The sequence below is a fragment of the Aspergillus luchuensis genome, chromosome 3 (genome assembly GCF_016861625.1).
Source record: "Aspergillus luchuensis IFO 4308 DNA, chromosome 3, nearly complete sequence".
NCBI classification, from domain to species: Eukaryota; Fungi; Ascomycota; class Eurotiomycetes; order Eurotiales; family Aspergillaceae; genus Aspergillus; species Aspergillus luchuensis.
The window spans coordinates 2,547,418-2,568,476 of record NC_054851.1 but is presented as its reverse complement, the minus strand read 5'-3'; the positions used below and the strand labels follow the sequence as shown (position 1 = coordinate 2,568,476).

The window sequence follows — 21,059 nt, the reverse complement described above, 5'->3', positions numbered from 1 at the left end:
ACTGGATACGCGCCCTATTGCATAATCCGGTTTGAGTGCAACAACTGTACAGTTTGGCCGATGTTGGGAGAAATCGAAATACCACACGTGCCCAGGGTGCTCGATATAATCCCCGAACGAGTGAGAATGACCAGAAAAGGCCAGGTCTGGACAGTCACGCAGAAGTAAAGAAGCAAAGAAGTACATCGCAGTAGAAAAGATTCCCATTCCGTCCAAATTTAATCCGAAATGATGTTCTCCGCCTTTCACACCGCCCTATGGACCGCTCACGTGCCCCACATGGTGTCCGCCGCCAAGCTGGGCGGCCGTGGCTTTAAGGCCGGCAGGAAGCTGACGGGCACCGCATCTGCTTTACTTTTAGTAACTGGCGACTCCCCGATTCCCCGTCCCTCCTCGCCCCTTCAGCGTCCTTGCTTCTGGGCTCGTCTACAACCTTCAACATGAGCGTTATACTTTGCACTGGTATGCAGTCTTCTGAGCGATAACTGGTCTCCAACACCTTATGTCTGTCCTGGGAAGAATTGACTGACCAATGTTCTATAACTCGTGATTCACAGCGGGCTACGACCACACCATTCGGTATGTCAGACTGTGTTACTTGCGCCACGAAAGTTGACGTCGCTAACTTGGCCCAGTTTCTGGGAGGCCTTGTCGGGAATTTGCTCGCGCACTATACAGCATCCCGATTCCCAGGTTAATCGCTTATGCATCACCCCCGATAAACGGTACTTGGCAGCCGCCGGCCACAATAATGTCAAGCTGTATGACATCAAATCTACCAATCCCAATCCGGTCATGACCTTCGACGGCCATACGAACAACATCACCGGCGTCGCGTTTCACTGCGAGGGGAAGTGGATGGTCACCAGCTCGGAGGACGGTACGGTTAAAGTCTGGGATACCCGTACAGGCAGCCTGCAGCGCAATTACGCGCATAAAGCTCCGGTCAACGACGTTGTAATCCACCCCAACCAGGGCGAACTCATTAGCGGCGATCGCGCTGGTATTGTCCGGGTTTGGGACCTGGGTGAAAGCGTCTGCACTCACCAGCTGATTCCTGAGGACGACGTTGCTGTTCATAGTGTTAGTGTCGCAAGCGATGGATCCCTGCTCTGCGCTGGAAATAAGAAGGTAAAAAAGATAATTACTCGCCGCTTGTCTTCATCACTGACTTTGAGCGACCGGTCTACAGGGTAATGTCTACATCTGGCGCATGATCCAAGACGCTGAGATAACGCGCATCGTTCCGATATGTACCTTCCAGGCGCACAAGGACTACCTCACTCGCGTTCTTCTCTCCCCCGATGTCAAGCATCTCGCAACTTGCTCCGCAGACCACACGGCCAAAGTATGGAACCTTGACCTTGATTACCCGCCGGCCAAGATTGCCGCCGCCAATGCCGCCAAGGCCAAGGCCAGAGCCATATCTTCACCCGAATCGAATGACAGCCCTTCTTCCCCTGAATCGACGCAACACGTGAACCACGCATCCCCCAACGGCACCGACTTTGAAGCCAACCCATTCAGTCTCTTCCAAGCAGCGACACCTATAAACAACGAACCCCAGCAGACCTTCCCTGTACAACCGGACGGACCCCCCATGGATTCCGCGACAGGAACACTTTTCCTAGAGACCACGCTTGCAAATCACCAACGGTGGGTCTGGGATTGCGCTTTCTCCGCTGACTCTGCGTATCTCGTCACAGTATCCAGCGACCACTACGCCCGCCTATGGGAGCTGGCGTCGGGTCAGATCATCCGTCAATACAGTGGTCATCACCGCGGGGCGGTATGCGTAGCGCTGAACGACTATTCTGAGCCGCGTTGAGAGTTGTGTCTTACATTAAGAAGCTGCCTAGAGGCAGATGTATGCGTCTTTTAAGCTTTCGTCTCTTTCAATTGTCTTGTATGGTTCAGGGCTAATGGTCAGCATGGTGCCTGGTTTGGGGCTGGAGGCACGAAGGCGAATCGCCTTCTGCATTGGAGTTCAGGTTTTGCTTGATTCCCTGTGTTGCGTCATTGGATGTTAGCGAGTAATCCTGGTTCGATATCCGTATATGCATGAGTTTATTGTATGACAGCTTTCATAGCTGTAATTGTTTCCAGTCATCTAACACCATTCCTTAATAACATGAATCTTCCAGCGACTGTCAAGGCAGTGGACCGGTATTTTCCCCATACTTACATTGTTCAAGCAAGGGATGAGCAGTACTCTTATTTTTAACATAGATAAGATGTCACGCTAATTGTGATGTCTTCTCCAGAAGGCATGTTTAATAATTTGGGTTTATATATAAATCTAGTATATGTATGATATGCGCTCTACGGTACGTGGATGCAGAGCACTCTGCGAATGTTTTCCCGGTGTTGCCTGTGTGACCACAGGACTGATTAGAGTCAAGAAGTCCCCGCGCATAAGAGTGTATTAATGTAGCAACTTGGGCCTACCAATCTTTGCCAGGGCGACAAATGAAGTACTGACTAGGCTCAAGAAGGCACCCAGCCGCTACTTTGGGTGCAGTGGGCTGAGATGCCCCATGAATCTTGAATACTCGAGAGGGATCCTTAAAAATGTCAATATGATTGTTATTTATATATTACCTAGTGCTATTCCATGGAGCACGAGCCGACAAAAGTCAGAGCTTCTTATGTGACTGTTTGATGGCGGCGTACTTATAGTTATATGAGACCACTCCTAACCCTATCATTAGGGCCAGCTCTGTACAGGTGCAGGCAAAAAGTCTCTTGAAAGACGCTGACTGAATTTAAATAGGTTCTTTCTAGTCTCTGGTTTTTTGAAATCTAGATTATATTTCGTTGAGCAAGATATATTACTTGGATCGATTACAACTCACATCTGAGATATATACCCCTCTTCTTTGGATTGAATTCTTAGCATACGCACACTCGTAATATCATAACAGAGTCGTAAATATCGTAACCTATGCAAGCTGGATGGCATGTGCAGCGCCCTCCCAATGTATCAAAAAGGAAGCGAGGCAGCCACAAGCTCAACTCAGACCCAAAACCGAATCCCGTCTAAGTCGAATATGCCCCAGTCTATATCCATCGCGTCTATTCAGCATAACCCGAACCAGAGCGGGAAACCAAACAAGAAAGACGTACAGTATACAAATCCAGATCAGTATATATTGGCGGGCCCCTGCGATGCTCACACCTTTTATGTTCTATTTATCATCGTCGTACAGGCGATTTTCCTCATTCGGGGTATGAATTTCGGGGTATTGGATGAGAGGAGGAAAAGGGACCACAATCTGCGAGAGCATATGTGGTCTGGCATAGGGAAAAAACAGCTCACTCCGTAGTTGCGGGGCTGTGCGGATGCTCTTTCTCACGCACATCAGGGGAAGCTGTGCTGCTAGGGCTCGCAGTGCCGGCACTATTTTGTTTGAGCTGCTTGCGGGTTTTGCGGCCACCACAGCAAGACGCACAGCAGGAGCCAAGCTGGAGAATAAATGCAAAAAGGTTGAAGGCGGAGGCGATCCACATGAAAACCATCATGCGCGTGCCGATCCAGGCGTCGATGTTGAGGTCTTCGCTGGCGGAGGTGAAGACGTTACGGAAGATGATGAACATGACGGTTGCGACGACGGAGGCAACAACGGTGAAGAGAGCGGTCACGAACGTTAGGATGAGGAACGGGAGAGAACGGAGAAACACAAAGGTTCGACGACGATGTTGCGGGTGGGTTTGATTAATGACTGGGTCGGAGGAAAGAGCTTGAGGAGGCCGTGAGGAGACGGCAAGTGGAGATAGGAAGATGAGGATGAAGGTTAGGACGGTAGCGGTGATAAAGAGACCAAACATCCAGTGAGAGGCTATGCGGGCGATGTGCAGAGCCGACGTGATGTTGGCAGGAAGAGCAACTGCAGGGTTGTTAGTAAAGGGAGCGTTTTTCGTGTTAGAGGGAGGAGCGTACTCGTTGCGCCGGATAGCAGTTCACTGAGGATGATCTCGACAGGATTGAACCAGTAGAGGGGTTTGGGCGAAGAGCAGTGGGTGATGCCCTGGTCCAGATAGCCTTCGCAAAAATTCCATAGTCCCACCTGGTAAAAGTCGTGCAGACCGATGGTGCGAGCAATGGTATCGATCAGGACCGCATTGGGGGTGGACAATGGGATGATATTTGCCAGGTTGATCTCGAGGAAGTAGGTCTGTCGGAGAACGGGCTTATCGGCGACATTGCCAATGCAGACCAAGATCAGAAAGATCCAAGCGATGAGATAGCAGAAGGAACGAAGGATACGGTGCCAGAGCACCTTCGATCTGCTCCGGCCGACCTGCGGACGTGCAGGAGCTTTCCTGAACAGGGGCAGCTTTGCCATGGACCGCTGTCAAGCACGTGGTGGTGGAGAGGGCAGGTCCGGAATCTGCGGATAATAGAGTCGGAGAATAGACGAAGAGGATGGAAGAGAAGATGGATGGAAATGATGTAGAAGGAGACCCAGATCAAGAGCAGGGCGTCTAGTTAAATTCTAATACGTAGTATAGAAGAGATCTGGGAAGACATCGACTGAATGACGTTTACGCCCCCCGTGAACCACGTGCCAGGATTCGATGGGGAGAGAGAGATAGAGAAAGGACCAGCGGGGAGGGAAACACCGGCAACCACGGGATTAGGTTGACGGGATCAGGAGAGGAAGCTGGGGATACATCCAGGAGAAGATAACCAGAGAGTGGAAAAGAAAAAAAGGGGAGCGAGGAACAGGAAGAGATGGCGGGAATGGGGGGAAAAGAATAGGGAAAGGGAAAGCAAAGTGGATGGCGAGAGCGACGTATACTCAGTACACAGATCGATGACTGAATATTACCGACTGATCTGATCTGCCGTGGAATTGAATTGGGCTTTAAGGTTGAAAAAACTTAGACGCCTTGGCAGCCAACCAGAATGAGAAAATATGGAATAAAATAAATGGGGAGTAGAAATAAATCAAAACAATAACCACAATAAAAATAATAAAAACAACAATGAGAATTTCACACGAGCCGTAACGCTGGCGGCTTCAATAATCTTACTCAGGGAGAAAGTCTCAGTCTCAGGGCCGCAGCAGGTATTCTTAGCAGCGGCGCTGGTCTAGACCCTGAAGGGAACATTTTTGCGATGGTGGCAGGAACTTTCCTTGCCCTGCCTCTTTTTCCCTCCTGGGCGGCAGTCTGACTGTGGACGAGACAGTGGAGAAGGCCGATCATGAGCAGATTTTATCCTTGCTCTGAAGTAATCTGAAGTAAGTACCGCAACCACCCCCGTTGATCGAGGGGCTCTTACTGCGTGGACGCCGTTGACCAACACCCAAACCACCCCAGTTCGTGGCTGGTGATGGGCTGGAATACAGTGATGATTGGCATGAATTAGCCGCTGATGGTTTTTCCCGATTACCCAATGCAGTGGGGATCGTGGCTGATCTGGCAATCCTCACGACATTCAGGAGCCACTTGCCAAGAAAGACTAGCAGTGACCCTCATAGGGCCTGGAATTAAAAGTCACTGCCTATTCTGGTGTTTCGGCAACAAATCTGCTCTGTCAGTGACTGTTTGGCCAAGACTGGCTCAAACAACGTCATCGACAGGTGGGCCCCACCCTTGGTGTCTTTTTCAATTCTGGCTGCCTGGGCTGATGAGATAATCTAATTGGCCGGAAGGACTGGGAGGATTTTCCATGAGGGCGATCTGCCAGTGAAAGCCAGGCTAAGATCGGCTGCTGGCCAGCTTGGAGCTTTCCTCTCCGGGACAGCGGGGCGGACAGTCAGGGGGGGTGGCAACCAATGGCTGCCGGGATCGGCCCCCCTAAAGTAAGCCAGTACCCTGAAGGCGGGAAACCCTGCGTGGTAATAATACCTGTTACCTACCTTACCTACCTAAAAATACCTTACCAGCCCAGCATCCATGGTTGACTTCATCGTAAGACATTATTCCGCGCCCGGTGAGTATTCTGCTTCTTCAGGGTCCTGATCCATCTGGTGCTCCATCTGGTGCATCTGATCGCATCGTGTGGTCCTCCTCGGACAGATACACTGCTGTATATATATCCAAAACTTCCGAGCCTCCACAGACCGGCCTCTTGACTCCAGACCACCTCTTGTCATGCGGTTGATCGCTCACCTACTGCCGCTCCTGGCAGTGGGCGTTTGGCCAGCTCTGGCACAAGATGATAGCACCACCACCACGACGACTGGCAACAATGGCGGCCTGACTCTCGAGGGGACCGTCACTTCGTCCATCAGTGAAGCGACGCTGCCCACAGGTCACTACCTCTCCTACACTACCACTATGACCCTCGATAATGGACATACCGTCACGAGCACCGGGGCGCACTCCGCGACGACAACCACCTCTAACTCTACAACAGCATCCGGGAATTTCACCACGACAGTGACTTCTTCGTCGCAATCTCTCACACTGCTGGTGGGCGGACAGACTGGTGGAGTCAATGGCACCAACGCTACTACAACAGCGACGTCCACAGCATCGTCGACTCCGGTCGTCAACACACAGCCTTGCAATGGCCACGCGGAGTTTTGCGCGCGCAAGTACTCCAACATCACCATGGTTGCTGCCCACAACAGCCCGTTTGTCAAGCCAGGCAATGCGGCAGCCAACCAGGCGTTGGACGTTACCGCTCAGCTGGACGACGGCATACGGATGCGTAAGTTGCCCGATCGACGAAGCTTAGCCTGTGGATAGAATCTTGCTGACACCCCGGACAGTGCAATTTCAAACACACCTGGTCAACAACACCCTCTACCTTTGTCACACCAGCTGCGACCTTTTGAACATGGGACCTCTGGAAGACTACCTGACGACGGTCACGAAATGGGTGAAAACCCATCCATATGACGTGGTCACCATCATGATAGGCAACTATGATTATGTAGACCCCGGCAACTTCACGGGCCCTATCCAGAACTCTGGCCTCATGGACTATGTGTTTACACCCTCGAAGATCCCAATGGCGCTGGATGATTGGCCTACGATGTCCAGTATGATTCTGTCTGGCAAGCGAGCCGTTGTCTTCATGGACTACCAGGCCAATCAGACGGCCTACCCGTGGCTCATGGATGAGTTTTCGCAGATGTGGGAGACGCCGTTTTCACCCACGGACGCAGCTTTCCCTTGCACAGAGCAGCGCCCGCCGGACCTGTCCGTGCAGGACGCCAAAGACCGGATGTACATGGCCAACCACAACCTGAATCTCGACATCAATATTGCCAGCATTAGTCTGCTGATCCCCAACACTGCCTCGCTCAACGAGACCAACGCGGTCTCCGGCTACGGTAGTCTAGGAAAGATGGCCCGCAACTGCACGGGTAAGTAACAGCTGACTGTGGTCTGTGTAACATGCTAATCTCTCTATTTCTTAGCTATGTGGGACCGGCCGCCTAACTTCCTTCTGGTGGATTACTACAATTACGGCAACTTCAACGGGTCCGTGTTCGCGGTGGCCGCCGAGATGAACAACGTGACCTGGGATGGGAAATGCTGCGGCGCAGCGTCTGCCGCGACAAGCGTGATGCCTGGGGTGAGTGTGATGAGTACGCTGCTTCTGATTGCGGGAGTGCAGTATATGGCATCGATATTCTAGTGTTGCTCCGAGCGTATATAGTTGGAGTTTGGAGTTGACGGCTACACTTATATTATGACTCACGACTGTACAGTTAGAATTGAACCTAGTGGTTAAACTAAATTCATGAACAGGTTTCTCTAGCCCTATGTAGCTGCATCGATAGCACCCAATATACTCCGTCGACAAAGTAGTAACTCCGATGCCTCTAACCCAAACCAGCTAGCGCCCACTCAGCTGACCACCACCACCACCAAACCAACTCCGCTCTCAATATCATCACCACACTTTACACAGTAGACTACAACAACAACAAGCTACTCAATCCCAACCACACCACACCCGGGGGCCAATCCACAACCCCATACCTCAACCCCCACCCCCAAATCCCATCTCCGATACCAACCCAATCCCCCCACTCCGGGAGATAACCCCAATCCAACCAAAATGGTCGACATCCTCCCCCTCAGCAGCTACCCCTCCTACATCGACCTCCTACCCTCGATCCAAACCTGCAACATCACGAACCTCCCCGAGAACTACTTTCTAAAATACTACCTGTACCATGCACTGACCTGGCCCCAACTATCCTTCGTGGCCGTGGTGCGACCCAAGAACGGCTACAGCAAGTATACCACCACCACCACGGAGAATGGAGGAGGCCAAGGAGCCGGCAGCGCCGCAGAACAATACCCCAAGGTAGTGGGGTACGTGTTGGCGAAGATGGAGGAGGAGCCGACGGATGGGGTGCCGCATGGACATATCACGAGTATTTCTGTGATGAGGACGCATAGACGCTTGGGGATTGCGGAGAGGTTGATGAGGATGTCTCGTACGTTTTATTATACCCCCTTTCTCCCTTGTTCTATCGTATGTTGTTGGGGTAATTGCTAATGTGTTTTTCTTTTCTCTGTGGGTATAGAACGCGCAATGGCCGAATGTCACCGCGCACAATACGTGTCCCTGCACGTGCGCGTATCCAACAAAGCGGCGCTGCATCTTTACCGCGATACTCTCGGATTCCAGGTCGATAGTGTGGAGAGCAAGTACTATGCGGATGGGGAGGATGCGTATGCGATGCGCATGGATCTGTCGGGCATGTTTATCAATTGGGCGGAGATTGAGCGGAAGGATCGCGAGCGGGCGGAGAAAGATGAGAAGGATGCGGATGAAGGTGATGAGGTGGGTGAGTTGGGGAAGAAGGAGGAGAAGGAGAGTACTGAGAAGATGGTCAAGGTGAAGGTTGGGCGTGGGTTGGGAGTTGGGGATTTGGTTGAGAAGAATGAGGCGCAGGCTTCTTCTTCTTAGTAGTTCTCTTTTTTTTTTTTCTTTATAAAATGGTCCTAGGTTCTGGGGGGAAAAGAGTGGGGTTGTCTTTTCTTGTATAAAATAGATGTTATACGATGGTTTTTGGTAGATCTTGTTTGGTCTTGGGTCTTGCTTGGTATTGGTGCATGGTTCTAAGTTTCATGTTGAAAATGCATGCTAATGACCACATTGTACCCCGGGTTGACGCCGGTATGATAAAGAAAGTAATAAATACATAAGAGAATCCCGATTCCAGTCTCTTCCATGAATATAAACACCGCTATGATCATGCATCGTTCCATAAAGTTCTTCAGATAATGATGTCCTGGCCATGGCCCACTAATTGCGCCGTGACGCCCCCCGATTATATTGATCGGAGCCCTTCTTGTCTTTCTCATATGACTTCTCTGCTTCTTTGCACGGCTTCCTTTCGATCGCCGACTTCTCGCTCTTCCCCTTGACCGGCATCTTTTCGTTACTTGATGTGCTCGGTGTGCTGATAGAACTAATTTCACTATCCGATTCGGCCAGGGACCGCGCCGGGGATGGAATGGAGGTGAAAGACTGCACGGTTGAGCGGCTCTCACGATTAGTGTCAAGCTCCAATCGCTGCATGTGCTGCTCGAGTGGCATCTCAGCACCATCCCTCTGCACCTCACGTGCTCGCTGCTCCTGACGCCGGCGGGTGCGTTTGAGCCGCCGCTTTTCGCGTTGCTCTTCTCGCGCTCGACGCAATACATCTCGGAATGCTTTCCGCGTGGCTCGGGTCTCTTCTTTGACCGCTCGCTTGTCTGACTGCTTCTGGTGCTGCTCGCTTGGCGAGTCCCATCGCCTCCAGCCGTGGCGCCAGCCGCTTCGTCCAGATGTACGGTTCTGGCGTCGCGACTGCTGTAGAACGTCAAGCTGACGCCGCAGACCCACGGCGGCTTCGTACAACTCCCGGTCGTGATGGTCGTTCAGTGACAAAAGTTGCGCGCGGACCGTGGCCAGATCAGAGGCGCTGAGCTCGGACGTTGTTGACAGGGAATCAATCGAAGAGAAAGACAAGTCGGATGCCTCCGAGTCGATTGAAGCCCGGCGAGTCCGTTCGGGTTGAGCTGGAGTAGTGCGTTGAGGCGTAACTGTCGTGGTCGTAGTCGTAGCCGTAGCCGTAGGCGTGGTCGTAGGTGTATGCGCAGTGCTATTCTGTACGTACCCTGGCTTAGGGGGTTGGTTCGCGATCCAATCATCGCGAGATGGACTGACAAAGCCTGTGAAGGCATCCTCCACCTTTCGTCCCTGAAGTCCGGCCTGCTCCTCGATCCAGCGACTGTGAGCAAGAGCCTGTTCCTCCACCTGCCTTCCATAATGTTGTGCTTGCTCAGTGAAGCGCTCTCCATACTTTTGGGCCTGCGAGGCCAACGACGCTATCCAATCTAAGGGCCCTCCTCCCTTTGACATGCTTGGATCCTGGTAAGGAACCCCATAAGGGGGAGCAGTCCAGCCCCATGGAGGCTGAGGAGGGTAGTGACCGGGCGGCGGCGGCGGCGGTGGTGGAGGGGGGTAATGGTATGCGGGATGAGGCGGATACACAGCAGGGCTGTATGGCGCAGGATGCCCATAAGGTGCGTAAGGAGTAGGAGGGGTAGGATATTGTGGGTAGGCATATGGCCCTGGTGTATAAACAGCACTGACTGAAGGCGCACCAGGCTGCTCAGCAGCTGTTGGTGTCACAGGCGACTGTTGTAAGCGACCTCGACCAGCGTCGGACGCCTGGGCGACTCGGTTTTCTCGTGTTGTAGCAGCCGGCCAACACTTAGGACACAAAGATGATCGCGGCGCACTTTGAGGGTCCATCACGTAGACATATACGACACGAGCCGAGCGGGGTTCGAAGAAGTATTGGTTCCACTCCATTATCACAGCAGCAATCCGTCTCTTGCGTTCTTCATCCGTTTCCTGGGGCCGATCCTTGCGATCACGCTGAATCTCTGCTCTGACTTGACGGGGCAGTTGTGCCGAAGTAGACGCTAGACCCAAATGCGGTGGAAACAAGTATCTCAGGAAAACGTCCCAGTCCTGCTGGGTGATGTCTTCCGTTTTCTGCGCGGTCCAACAACGAGGTCGACGCCGGATATCCTTTGATTGGCTGCGCGGAAAGATCGTTACACAATGTTCCACAATGTCCCCCTGACGGCTTGAAGTCGGAGGCGGTCGCTCCACGAAGTATTCCGCAGCAGATGTGAAGTGGGTAGGCAAGCTGGCGGAGGATGCTGGAAAATCATGACTGGCGGAGCTGGACGCAGGACTTGAGGGCGAGGTGCCTAGGGTTGTCTCCCCCCCACGCAGACGTAGCAGGACACGATTCACTTCCGCAGTCGCAGCGGCATTTCGGCTGTTTGCTTGTGCGAGTAACGGGTCGACCGCAGAGTATGGCGGAGGAGGAGCTTCGTCGGATTCCATTGTAGCGAGGACAGATATTGTTGGAGAAGTGTGAAATAAAAATCACGGACCGAGTTGACCTTCAGGTTCGTAACTCGTCATCCATCGCGCATGGGAAGATATGCAACACCCACCAGCCTTCCCGGACACACTCAGGTACGGAGACGCTGGAAGGCAGCAGGATTATGTAGATTCTGAACACGTTGATTAGCCCTGGCACTGCACGGACGAGCGAGCGAAGCGCACGGCAGACGTAGGAGAGTTGAGTCCTACTCTTGAGTAAGATGATCAGGAATTCAAAAGGCCAGAGAACGGGATGGCCGGCAGGTGGAGGAGAGACAAGATGACTTGGAAGTGTCTCGGGCGGCGGAGGATCAGCGGCGGATGTGATCACGGGGCAGCCGGCGCTTGATTGGCGCCACCCCTCCGCCTTATCGAGTCGATCCTCAAGCCAGACTGACTAGTAATATTTCCCTCTCCTCCACTCAACTATCGATTCGTCTAACGGTGCTTCCCCCCTCTAACCGCTACCCGGCGTTTCATGTTTATCTCTAGTGGGCTGCCCCAGATTAATTAACTGTCAAAACCAAGCTGTATATGACCATGTCTGCAATGATTGATTCTATCCTATCGCAACTCATGCAGCAGCAACGAAAAAGCAATTAACCGGACTATATACTGCATGGCGCCCAAACTCCCCTGCCTTGATGCCTTGGATATGTCGCAAGATGAGAAATATAATCACGATATAGTGCAAAGGAATATGTACCCTGATGAACAGAAAGATGCGGGTATTAAGGATCTATACTGCTAATCCCAAGCGTCTCCCCAGCCATCGTCCTCCTCAGTGTCTTTAGGTGTCGTGTCGATCTTTTTCGCTGGGGCGACAACGGTCCTGGGCTTAGCCGTGCTACTGCGGCTAGATGGCCGTGATACCGAGGTGGGACTGGATTTATTCAATCCCTTTGGCAATGGCTTCTTTGACTTGGACTGGGCGGCCAGCCAACCCGCAAAGTCCGGCTCGCCGCCATCATCGTACGGAACGGGGGCTGCTTTAGGTGCAGGGGCAGGTGCAGCAGCAGAAACTGTTGGACTGCTAGTTGCTGTCGCACTGAACGGGTCCTCCTCTACTTGCTGCTCGTCTTCATCATCGTCCATTGCACCCCACGCGTCGTAGACATCTTCTGTATCATCCTCTTCTTTAGCCAAAGTTGGTGGTTGCTCCGACATGGACCGGTTCAAAGACTGAGTTGCAGGCCGTAGTGTCTCTTTCTGCACCGACGATGACGCCCTCGTTGGGCGGGGAACAGAAGCTGGACGAGCTGGTTCAGGCTCAACCGGTTTAGCACCGTTGGCGGTGGGTTCGATTTCGCCATTGGCCGCCGTGAGCTTATTGGTGAACGAGGAAATCGCCCATCCAGCCCATGATTTATCGTTAGATGTGCCGATACGGGCTGTATCCTTTGTCGGATCTGCACTGGCTGCCGGAGGAATTACCGTGTCTGCCATTGTGCTGCCGTACTTCCGGATACGCTGGAGATACAGGTCGAGTGTCTTATTCGCCTGGTCTCTGACCATCCTATATGAAACATTAGACCCGATCCATGAGAGAAAAAAGTGAATGTTCTTACTTTTCTTTATCCAGAAGGGAAGGGCAGATAGCCGGAAGCACTTTTGTCGCGCAGTCTTCCTCGGTGAAGAACTCCAACGTCGCTCCAAGAGCGAGCAGACCAGCGCTCCGGGCGTGGACGAAGGGATCCCGAAGAGACCTGGTGAAGGCCGCAATAAGGACCTTGGATCTCGACTGTATCTGGTCAGCATTGCGTATGAGGCTTCTAGGGAGGGCCACTCACGCCTTGCCCGAGGTTCTTAGCTATCTTGCCCAAGCAGATTGTGGTATTTGTACGGATTCCTGGCTGCTCATCGTTGGCGGTACGTGCGAGGAACTTGAGCAGGTCACCGTTGATGACACGGTCGCTGAGCTTGTTGATAATTGGCAAAACAGCCTTGACCGTCTGCTCTCGGACGACGGGTGCGGCGTCGGTGAAGCCGGAGGTCTATAGCACATGAAATCAGCATCGAGCCCTGCCGGGATTGTTGGAACTCACAATCTGAGGAAAGATCTTGTCATTGACGATTTTCTGAGGCAGGTTGTCAATCATCACAGGGAGGTTATCGAGCAAGCAGACCCGCAGCGCTCGATCCGGGTTCCCAAAGAGTCGGACAACGACAGGCGTAAGTCGCGAGTTGAACTCTTCCTGGGATAACTTCGCCCCGATCTTCAGAATAGCCCCCAGTACCTTGGGGCCACCTCCGCCAAACTCAACCGACTTGAGCAACTCTGGAAGCACCTTCATCTTGAAAAACTCCTCCGGGAAGTCGTCGGACAGCTCATCAAGCTCACTACTTCAGTCAGCATCCACTGGTGGCAGCCTGTCCGTAATGAGGCATTGACTCACTTGACAAACTCCTCTCGCTCTGCATCGTTCTTGAGTCCCAAACTCTCGATATCGTCCGTCAACCGGATAAGTGGGGTCTCGAAGAAGCCGCCGCTCTTCTTCCCCTGCTCAACAAAGTGGGCAGGGCTCAGGCGCAGTTTGGGATTCGCCGTGCACAGGCGTTTATAGCTCTGATGCATACTGGGCGGGATGTTCGTCGTCTTGCCCACCTGGTCCCCGCCAGTGAAGTTGCCATTATAGACCTCGTAAACTAGTATTCCAAGCCCGTAAGAATCAATCGCAGTCAGCGGGTTCCGTTTGATCGTGTCCCATCCGCTCTTGACGACCTCCGGAGGTGTGAATCGAGCCGCGTCAGGAACGAGACTACCATATGTCTGCAAAGCGCTGTCAGTCAGTAAGACCGCATTTCCGTCATGTAATCGAAGATAAACCGACATAAATGACCGCATTCTCATCATTCATCGAACTCAAAATGTCGAAACCACCCAGCTTCCATTCCCCACTCTCGCTTGTGAATACCGAGGAGGCTCTGACAACACCATGAACAGAGGCCGCATCTCCATTGATGAACTTGAGCGTAGACTGTAGAACCACATACGTCAGGACAATCACAATCGCAACCACAACCACCATAACCACAACATACCGCCACAGTATACAACCCCCATTTGGACGTCTCCTCGCTCAGACTCCTCCGCTTAACATGCCACGAGAGGGGAACGACTCGCTCGGTGACAATGTAAAGGCTAGCTTCCGTCTATAACCGGTCAGCCATTCAAACCATACAACATGCAATGCATGATCTATTGTATGCCTAATTACCTCGATCGTATCCAAGACCTTAATCACCCCGGGATGTCTCAGCGTCCGGGACTTGCGCACCGCATTCTTCGCCAACGGTAGACGGGACTTATTGGAAGCAATATCGAAGGTAAAGACGCTGCAGGGCGAACCGTCTTCCTATACGTACCAAGCGCCGATCAGCAATCGCATTAGCCCCATGGGGGGGTGGTTTTGTTTCCGCGGGCCCGCATGACATCTCATACCCGTTTCGTAGCATTGTGTAGCGTCCAGATCGAGTCGGAGAGGTCGACTCTGTCTCCGAGTGAGTAAGGGAATGAACTACCCTTTGCGATCGCCGATGCGACGGCAGATTTGAGGAAATCCATGGCTGGTGTGGGTGGTGCAGACAGTCGTGGGAGGGGGCAGCTAGATTAACTACTAGCTGGTCTTTAAAGATAACTACCACCGCAGCGGCGATAGTGGAGGAACGTCTTCGGCGGGGAGAAAAGAAAGGGGGGTATATGGACGGATAAAGAAAGAAAGAAAGGTTTAGAGAAACGACACGTATGCGACCGATCTCTAGTTCAAGACAGAACGACAAGAGATTCAACGGCCCCCAAGTTCAACAGGGAGAGAGAGATCGGGCGACATGGGAATAATACAACGGATTGTCCCCCTTTGGCGCTGCCCGTGGTACCCCGCCCCCAATCGGGTTTAGGGTCTTTTTGTGGGAAAGCTCCCCATTTTATCGCCGGAGCTTGACTTTCTTTCTTTCCCTTTAGCTTCAACAACATACAACACACGCTATCCTGTTTCTATATCTATCTACCACGACAGACGCGTCTGCTGAATGATAGCAGCAACGACACTGATACCTACATGATGCTCTTTTCGCTCTTATTATCAACAAACATTACTCACTTCCAACTAACCCTTCACACCGAGCTGAGCTAACACAAGGCACGTCCCATAACTTCCTACTTGACTCCTCCCCCCGTCACAGACAACCCTTCCCTCAATCCCCCACTTCCCTTCCTCCTCAAACCACAAGAGACAAACCCGTTCTCCAATGATGATCACCTGGTAAAAGGTCAGACCGCGAAAACCATACGAAAGCGTCGTCTCAACTCCCCCGCTGTGTGCTCACCTTCCAACCCAACCAACACTCCCAGCACAAGCAATCCAACAAAAAGAATCCCTTTTCCTCGAACATCCTCCCATTGCAAACATCATGGGGACATCTCTCGCAGCTACCTGATCCCATTACTTTCCATTCACGCTCTTCTCCCCATCATAAAGGCAGGCACAAGTTCTTGTTAAAGGCATGAAGGTTCTGGTCGAGAGGCTCACGACGTTGCTTTTTTTACCTTGGAGAGACATGTGTACAACAAAACATTTACTTCCTTTGTTTCCAAGCCGCAATTTGGGGTTTCTGGTCCGCTTTTCTCCATGAGGAATTTCAGAAACTAATGGCTGCGGCGTACATTCTTTTTTTCTTTGAGTTAACTGCCGAATGGGAGATTTGCGGGATGGGAGGGATGGGCAGGGTGAAGCAGGGATCAAACTCTGGTTTTGTGATGGGTTCGGGGTCGGTGGATTCTGGGTGCTTTGGCTGGTGGTTGGGCTTTGGGTTGGGGGGTAGAGTACCGCGGTGGCGGCGTCTTTCTTGGTTGGATGATGACCAAATAAGAAACTGAAAAGACCTGAGGAGAATGCTCTTTCACTACTTGATGCTTGTTGTTGGAATTTTGTTATCCTAGTTAGGGCCTGCGACTATCTACTTCCGTCGTGCTGACTGGCAGCTCCTGCGTAGTTGCTACGCTACTTATACTGAGTCCTGTCTACAAGAGGCATCAAGCTCGATTATATAAATGTCATTCATCCCCTTCAAAATGCGTAAAACAAGTCGCCCTAGAACACTTCCCCTCATATCCTCTCAATGTCATCCCGACAACTCACTCCCGTACTGTGCAACGTGTCTCCTATACCACTCGCTATGGCCTCTTCCACCCGTCGCTGTCCATCAGAACTCCCCTCTTCCTCCGGCCCGATTCCCCATGGGTAGAGATGGCAACGCAAAAGACATGCAAGACGAAGAAAGGAAAAGAGAAAAAGAAAAAAATAAATCCCAGAACATCATTGGCATATAGCAATGAGTACCCCAGTAACTTGGAAAGTTATCGTAGTGGAATCCCTTCGTTGGCTTCCGTAAATCACTTCCAAGAAGCCGTATAGTATAGGCCTGCATAGGATGGCAACAAGGCCATCGGATGCCGAACTATTTGCCGACACACCAATCCCCAGAGGTCTCTCAACTTATAGCCCATGGCTATACTCCTATACACACCTGATCTGACTGCAATACTTCACACGAAGCTGCCACCTCGCCTGCCTTTGGTTAGCACGTACCAACCAATCGAGGGTACCGAGGAAAGCTTACCAGCAGGGAATCGCAACCCGCCAACCGGGAACACTATAAGTCTTCCGGTGCACATAGCGCAGCGCATACGTACAATGTACAGATAGCTTTGGTAAACATAGTGAGGTTGTTGGTCGACGCGAGACGATTTGAGTCGCCAACGGTGAACAACTGGAGTTCACATCCAAGTGAAGCCTGAATTTCCAAAGAGGAACGGCGGTGTTTTGGGTCAGGTCGCTAAGCCAGCGATATGGCGTCTCACGCTTGTCAAGCGGGGGGTGGTTCATTTCACTTCATCCGCTGCCTCTTGCGGTTGAGGTCCAGATGCGACAGTAGACGGGGGTTGAGCAGGCATTTGGGGAGGCATCTGCGGCATTTGGTTGTAACCGCTACTCGGTGTCCGATGCTGGTGGGGTGGGTAATGGTGCACTTGGTGGGGACTGGACTGGAAATGGGGCTGCTGCTGAGGATAATTGCCGCGGACTGGGGGCACTATGCTAGTTAGCTACCTAACCCCACAACGGTCTTCTGACTTCGTTATAACATACTGTGAGTAGGCTGCTGCGTCGGATACACGGGCTGGCCATGCTGCCCAGGGGACATGAACATCACCGGTTGGGGGGGCTGACCCGGCTGAGAGTTCTGGTGCATCATCATGGGAGCACCCCGACTGGGACTGGGATAGCCACTGTGAGGCTGGGGCGGTGGCACATGTTGGGGATACGCGTGGCTAGGATTTGGGGAATACATCTGCATCTGGGGTGTATAGGGGGCCACGCCTTGAGGAACACCCATGTAGGGTCCGCTAGACGGCTGTTGAACCATCATTGGAGCGCCCATGGTTGGTTGGGGGTTGACGAATTGGGGACCGCCCGGGTAATGTCTCATATGTCCAGGTTGTGTGCCGGCCTGGCTGACATAGAACTGTGGCATGGCTTGGCCAAACGCAAGCTGTGCATGTGGCGCCATGGGGGACGGGTAACCGTGCTGTAACCTGGGGGATGGGAACACTTGCGAGGTCGAGGCAGACATCTGCATGCGGTGGGGATCGTCAAAGTGTGGGGGCCCGGAATTATGATGCTGCTGAGGGTGTAGGTGAGGCCCGTGTGGTGGACCAGTGGTGGGAGGCATGCCGGGCGTGTTCTGTGGGAACTGGAACGGCATCTGCGGCGGAGGCATCTGGGGATTGGACGCAGAGCGGCTCTGGGGAGAGATGGCCGGCACCGAAGCAGGCGGCTTGAACATTTCCAGGTAAGTCTTTTCTTCGTTTCCGGGAGCGGCAACCCAAGTAGGGGGAGTCCTATAGGCAGGCGGGATGCCTCCATTGAAGGCGAATCCCTTCTCATTTGACTCCGCATTTTCCTTCTTCATGCGCTTAATGGGGTTGAACTGATCATTAAGGGACGGCCTCTCGGAAATTGGTCTTGGCTTCTTAGCCCCGAAGAACAACGAGGGGCTAGTGGTCCGTGAGACGGAGCGTCCGCGGGTGAAAGGAGATGAGGTGGACGAAGCACCGGGTGTAAAGGTACTTGCGGCGGGGTTTGGCTTAAACTCCAGGGCCCTCACGTTGAACTTGGTCGACACGGACGAGGTTGGTGTCTGCACCTTATTCGGGCTAGTAACAGCAGGCTGCTCGCCAGCTGGGCCAGTTGGAGGAATGCGAACTTCATTGATAGGCAAGGGAGCGGGAACAGTTCCCATCGCGGCTCCCTTTCGCTGCTGTATGTTATCTGCTAGACGATGGCCGAGCATGCCAGTGGCTTGACGGCCCTGGTGCACGGGCTGCTGCGGAAGCCGCCCACCCGGTCCAGCATGCGGACCGGTTGGGGGAAACATTTGACGACCCCGAGGATAGTTCTGGCGGTCAGCCTGTGCAGGAGGCGGCATAGTTCCACTCTCCTGGCGAGCGTTTCCAGATGGGCGAGCAGCGGGCTTCGACTCAGCGCTTGCTGGGGACTTGGTCACAACCTTCTCCTCAGCGTGCTGCTGAGCTCTTTGGATGATCTCTTCCTGCTTGTGCGGGTCTTTAGCTAGGATGGGTACCAAATCCTTGGGCACTGGCGTTGCCAGTTTGAAGTTCTTGGAAAACTTCATAAGTTCGTTCAACTTAATGGTTCGATCATACGAAGCCTGGTTGCGACGGCGTTCTTGCAACTTCGCCTTTTCACTGTGGGCGAATTGTCGGAAAGAGTCGAGCACCTCGGCCTCCACATTCGAAGTAGCATTTGCGGGAGCCGGAGCACCAGATGTGGTCTTGGACAAGGCAGGCTTTTGTTCCGTATCGGCAGCAGAGCTTGGTGTTATACTGGACGGTGCAGGCTGAGCCTGGGCCTGCCCATTCTCCTTGGGCGGTCCGGCGGCAACAGCCTCTTTCGGGGCACTAGGAACCTGTTTGAGCGAGCTTGCGGGAGCTCCCGATGCCATGGCAGATTGAGCGGCGTTTTGCCTGCGCGCTGGCGGAGTGTACTTATTTGGCTGGCCGGAAACAAGCGGCGGAAAGTTCCTCTCATCACGGCGGACACCGCTGTATTTAGCTTCCTCATCATGATCATCTGCCGATGCCTGCCCTCTTTCCTCACGAACATGTGCATTGTCTGTAGTAGCGCCTTCGATTTCGCGAGCAATCCGAGCAGCATCTGCTTCCTTCTGCTTATAGGTAGGGTCCGACCGATCGATTCTAGTGGTGTAGATGTTCTCATCGTAACTGCTGGTAGCACCGAAGAGCCTGGCGTTTGCTTCGAACTGGTCCCATCCAGTTGAATTGTGCGCGCTTTCGAGTGAGAGGTCAACGTCCGTATCGGCGGCAGGTTCCCAGCGCTTGAGGGTCCGCTCGCGAATCGCAAGATTTCCGGAGATGTCAGTATCCGTTTTGAAACCAACAGGAGTCCCTGATACTTCGTTAGGATTTCAATGTGGCCATCAATGTTATCACGCTAGCCCGGTGACTTACCGTTCGCGCTCTTTGCTGTAACATCGGCCGGGGTGACGTTCGGGACCGAGATATCGACCACATCCTTGACATCGAAGGACATGCTATGATCCGGCGCCGACCCCATATACGGGCTTGAGACATCACTAACCCCATTCGCTTTGTTCTGATCCGCCTTGGTGGGCCGTTGCACCATCTTGAGTACGAATGAACAGTCGCTAGGTTCCAACGTCGAGGACGAAAAAATTCCCGTGTATTTATCCCCATTTCTTGTGGTAATCGTAGCATTCAAACCCTGGAAACCGTAAGCCTTTCACGTCGACACATGCCGGGTGTGGAACACTGAGCTTACAATGAAGCTAGCAAACAAGAAAACAAGACGGTCATTTGCGTGGTTATCGGGGGTGTTGGACTCTTTCGGAGTCGGTCGAGGAGAGGCGGACTGTTTGTGAGACATGTTGCCGTTCTGCTGTGAGTACGAGGCCCGCTGTGTGATCGGGTTTGCGCCGTGAGACCAAGCTTTGGTGGAGTTACTGCGTCTATCATTAAAAAAGAAATGGATTAGCCGATGCGCAATACAATGTCGTGGCTATCAGCAACGAGTATGAGAAGACGATAATGCCTTTTCATCAGGCACGAGTCTGGTGGTGAAACCAGAACACGGGTTGAGAAAAATGAGGAAGCGAGGACACAATGACGCCAAACAGTCGTCAAGAAGACCCGACAGCCACGGAGGGCATTGGCAAAACGAGACCCGTCCTGCACAGGGTTTAGAGGGAGGGGGGAATGGTAACAGAGCAAACGACCATATTTCGTGAGGCGACAAGCGGTGAGGAAAGGGCAATGGAAGCAAACGAGTCGAAAGGAGTTGGGAGGAATGAGGCATAACATGTTGACCTCACAACGTACCTCTGCCCGCTCTCGAGAGGACTACCGGATTGACGCCGGCCGCCCTCCGAAGCCTTCGTACTAGCACTGGATCTCAAAGAAGGTCTAGTACCGGGGTTCTGAGGATTCACGGCATTGCCAGACGCACTGTTGGCAGCCGGCACCGAATTGACGGTAGAAGCCATCTGGCTGGATCGTCACCGAGCGTAGCTCTACGTCGTCGCACGACGCAAAGCCGTAAAGAGTGCGGACGGAAGGCACGAAGCCAAAACA

General features: G+C 52.8%; 7 protein-coding genes across 7 annotated transcripts; 3 read left to right on the top strand and 4 right to left on the bottom strand.

The window, feature by feature from the left end:
* Positions 1–440: 440 nt before the first annotated feature.
* LST8 (WD40 repeat domain-containing protein) lies at positions 441–1,828 on the top strand (the record flags this gene model as incomplete). The annotated part of the gene is made up of 4 exons (XM_041687427.1): positions 441–462; positions 558–579; positions 636–1,131; positions 1,193–1,828. The coding sequence occupies 4 exons, from the start codon at positions 441–443 to the stop codon at positions 1,826–1,828; spliced, it is 1,176 nt and encodes a 391-aa protein (XP_041541313.1).
* A 1,487-nt stretch (positions 1,829–3,315) lies between these two features.
* On the bottom strand, positions 3,316–4,346 carry AKAW2_30865S (SUR7/PalI family protein; the record flags this gene model as incomplete). Its single annotated transcript, XM_041687426.1, has 2 exons — positions 3,316–3,887; positions 3,941–4,346. 2 exons carry the CDS (start codon positions 4,344–4,346, stop codon positions 3,316–3,318), a joined length of 978 nt encoding a protein of 325 aa, XP_041541312.1.
* Positions 4,347–6,102: 1,756 nt separating this feature from the next.
* On the top strand, positions 6,103–7,600 carry AKAW2_30864A (PI-PLC domain-containing protein; the record flags this gene model as incomplete). Its single annotated transcript, XM_041687425.1, has 3 exons — positions 6,103–6,664; positions 6,726–7,325; positions 7,380–7,600. The coding sequence occupies 3 exons, from the start codon at positions 6,103–6,105 to the stop codon at positions 7,598–7,600; spliced, it is 1,383 nt and encodes a 460-aa protein (XP_041541311.1).
* Positions 7,601–8,026: 426 nt separating this feature from the next.
* ARD1 (peptide alpha-N-acetyltransferase complex A subunit ARD1) lies at positions 8,027–8,887 on the top strand (the record flags this gene model as incomplete). Its single annotated transcript, XM_041687424.1, has 2 exons — positions 8,027–8,411; positions 8,502–8,887. 2 exons carry the CDS (start codon positions 8,027–8,029, stop codon positions 8,885–8,887), a joined length of 771 nt encoding a protein of 256 aa, XP_041541310.1.
* A 339-nt stretch (positions 8,888–9,226) lies between these two features.
* Positions 9,227–11,329, bottom strand: AKAW2_30862S (uncharacterized protein; the record flags this gene model as incomplete). The annotated part of the gene is made up of 1 exon (XM_041687422.1): positions 9,227–11,329. The coding sequence occupies one exon, from the start codon at positions 11,327–11,329 to the stop codon at positions 9,227–9,229; it is 2,103 nt and encodes a 700-aa protein (XP_041541309.1).
* A 789-nt stretch (positions 11,330–12,118) lies between these two features.
* Positions 12,119–14,936, bottom strand: AKAW2_30861S (COPI-interacting protein CEX1; the record flags this gene model as incomplete). Its single annotated transcript, XM_041687421.1, has 9 exons — positions 12,119–12,887; positions 12,940–13,112; positions 13,162–13,365; positions 13,417–13,711; positions 13,768–14,141; positions 14,203–14,349; positions 14,414–14,524; positions 14,590–14,727; positions 14,814–14,936. The coding sequence occupies 9 exons, from the start codon at positions 14,934–14,936 to the stop codon at positions 12,119–12,121; spliced, it is 2,334 nt and encodes a 777-aa protein (XP_041541308.1).
* A 2,316-nt stretch (positions 14,937–17,252) lies between these two features.
* On the bottom strand, positions 17,253–20,971 carry AKAW2_30860S (putative PAB1 binding protein (Pbp1); the record flags this gene model as incomplete). Its single annotated transcript, XM_041687420.1, has 5 exons — positions 17,253–17,461; positions 17,518–19,857; positions 19,920–20,193; positions 20,251–20,437; positions 20,808–20,971. 5 exons carry the CDS (start codon positions 20,969–20,971, stop codon positions 17,253–17,255), a joined length of 3,174 nt encoding a protein of 1,057 aa, XP_041541307.1.
* Between the last annotated feature and the right edge of the window lie 88 nt (positions 20,972–21,059).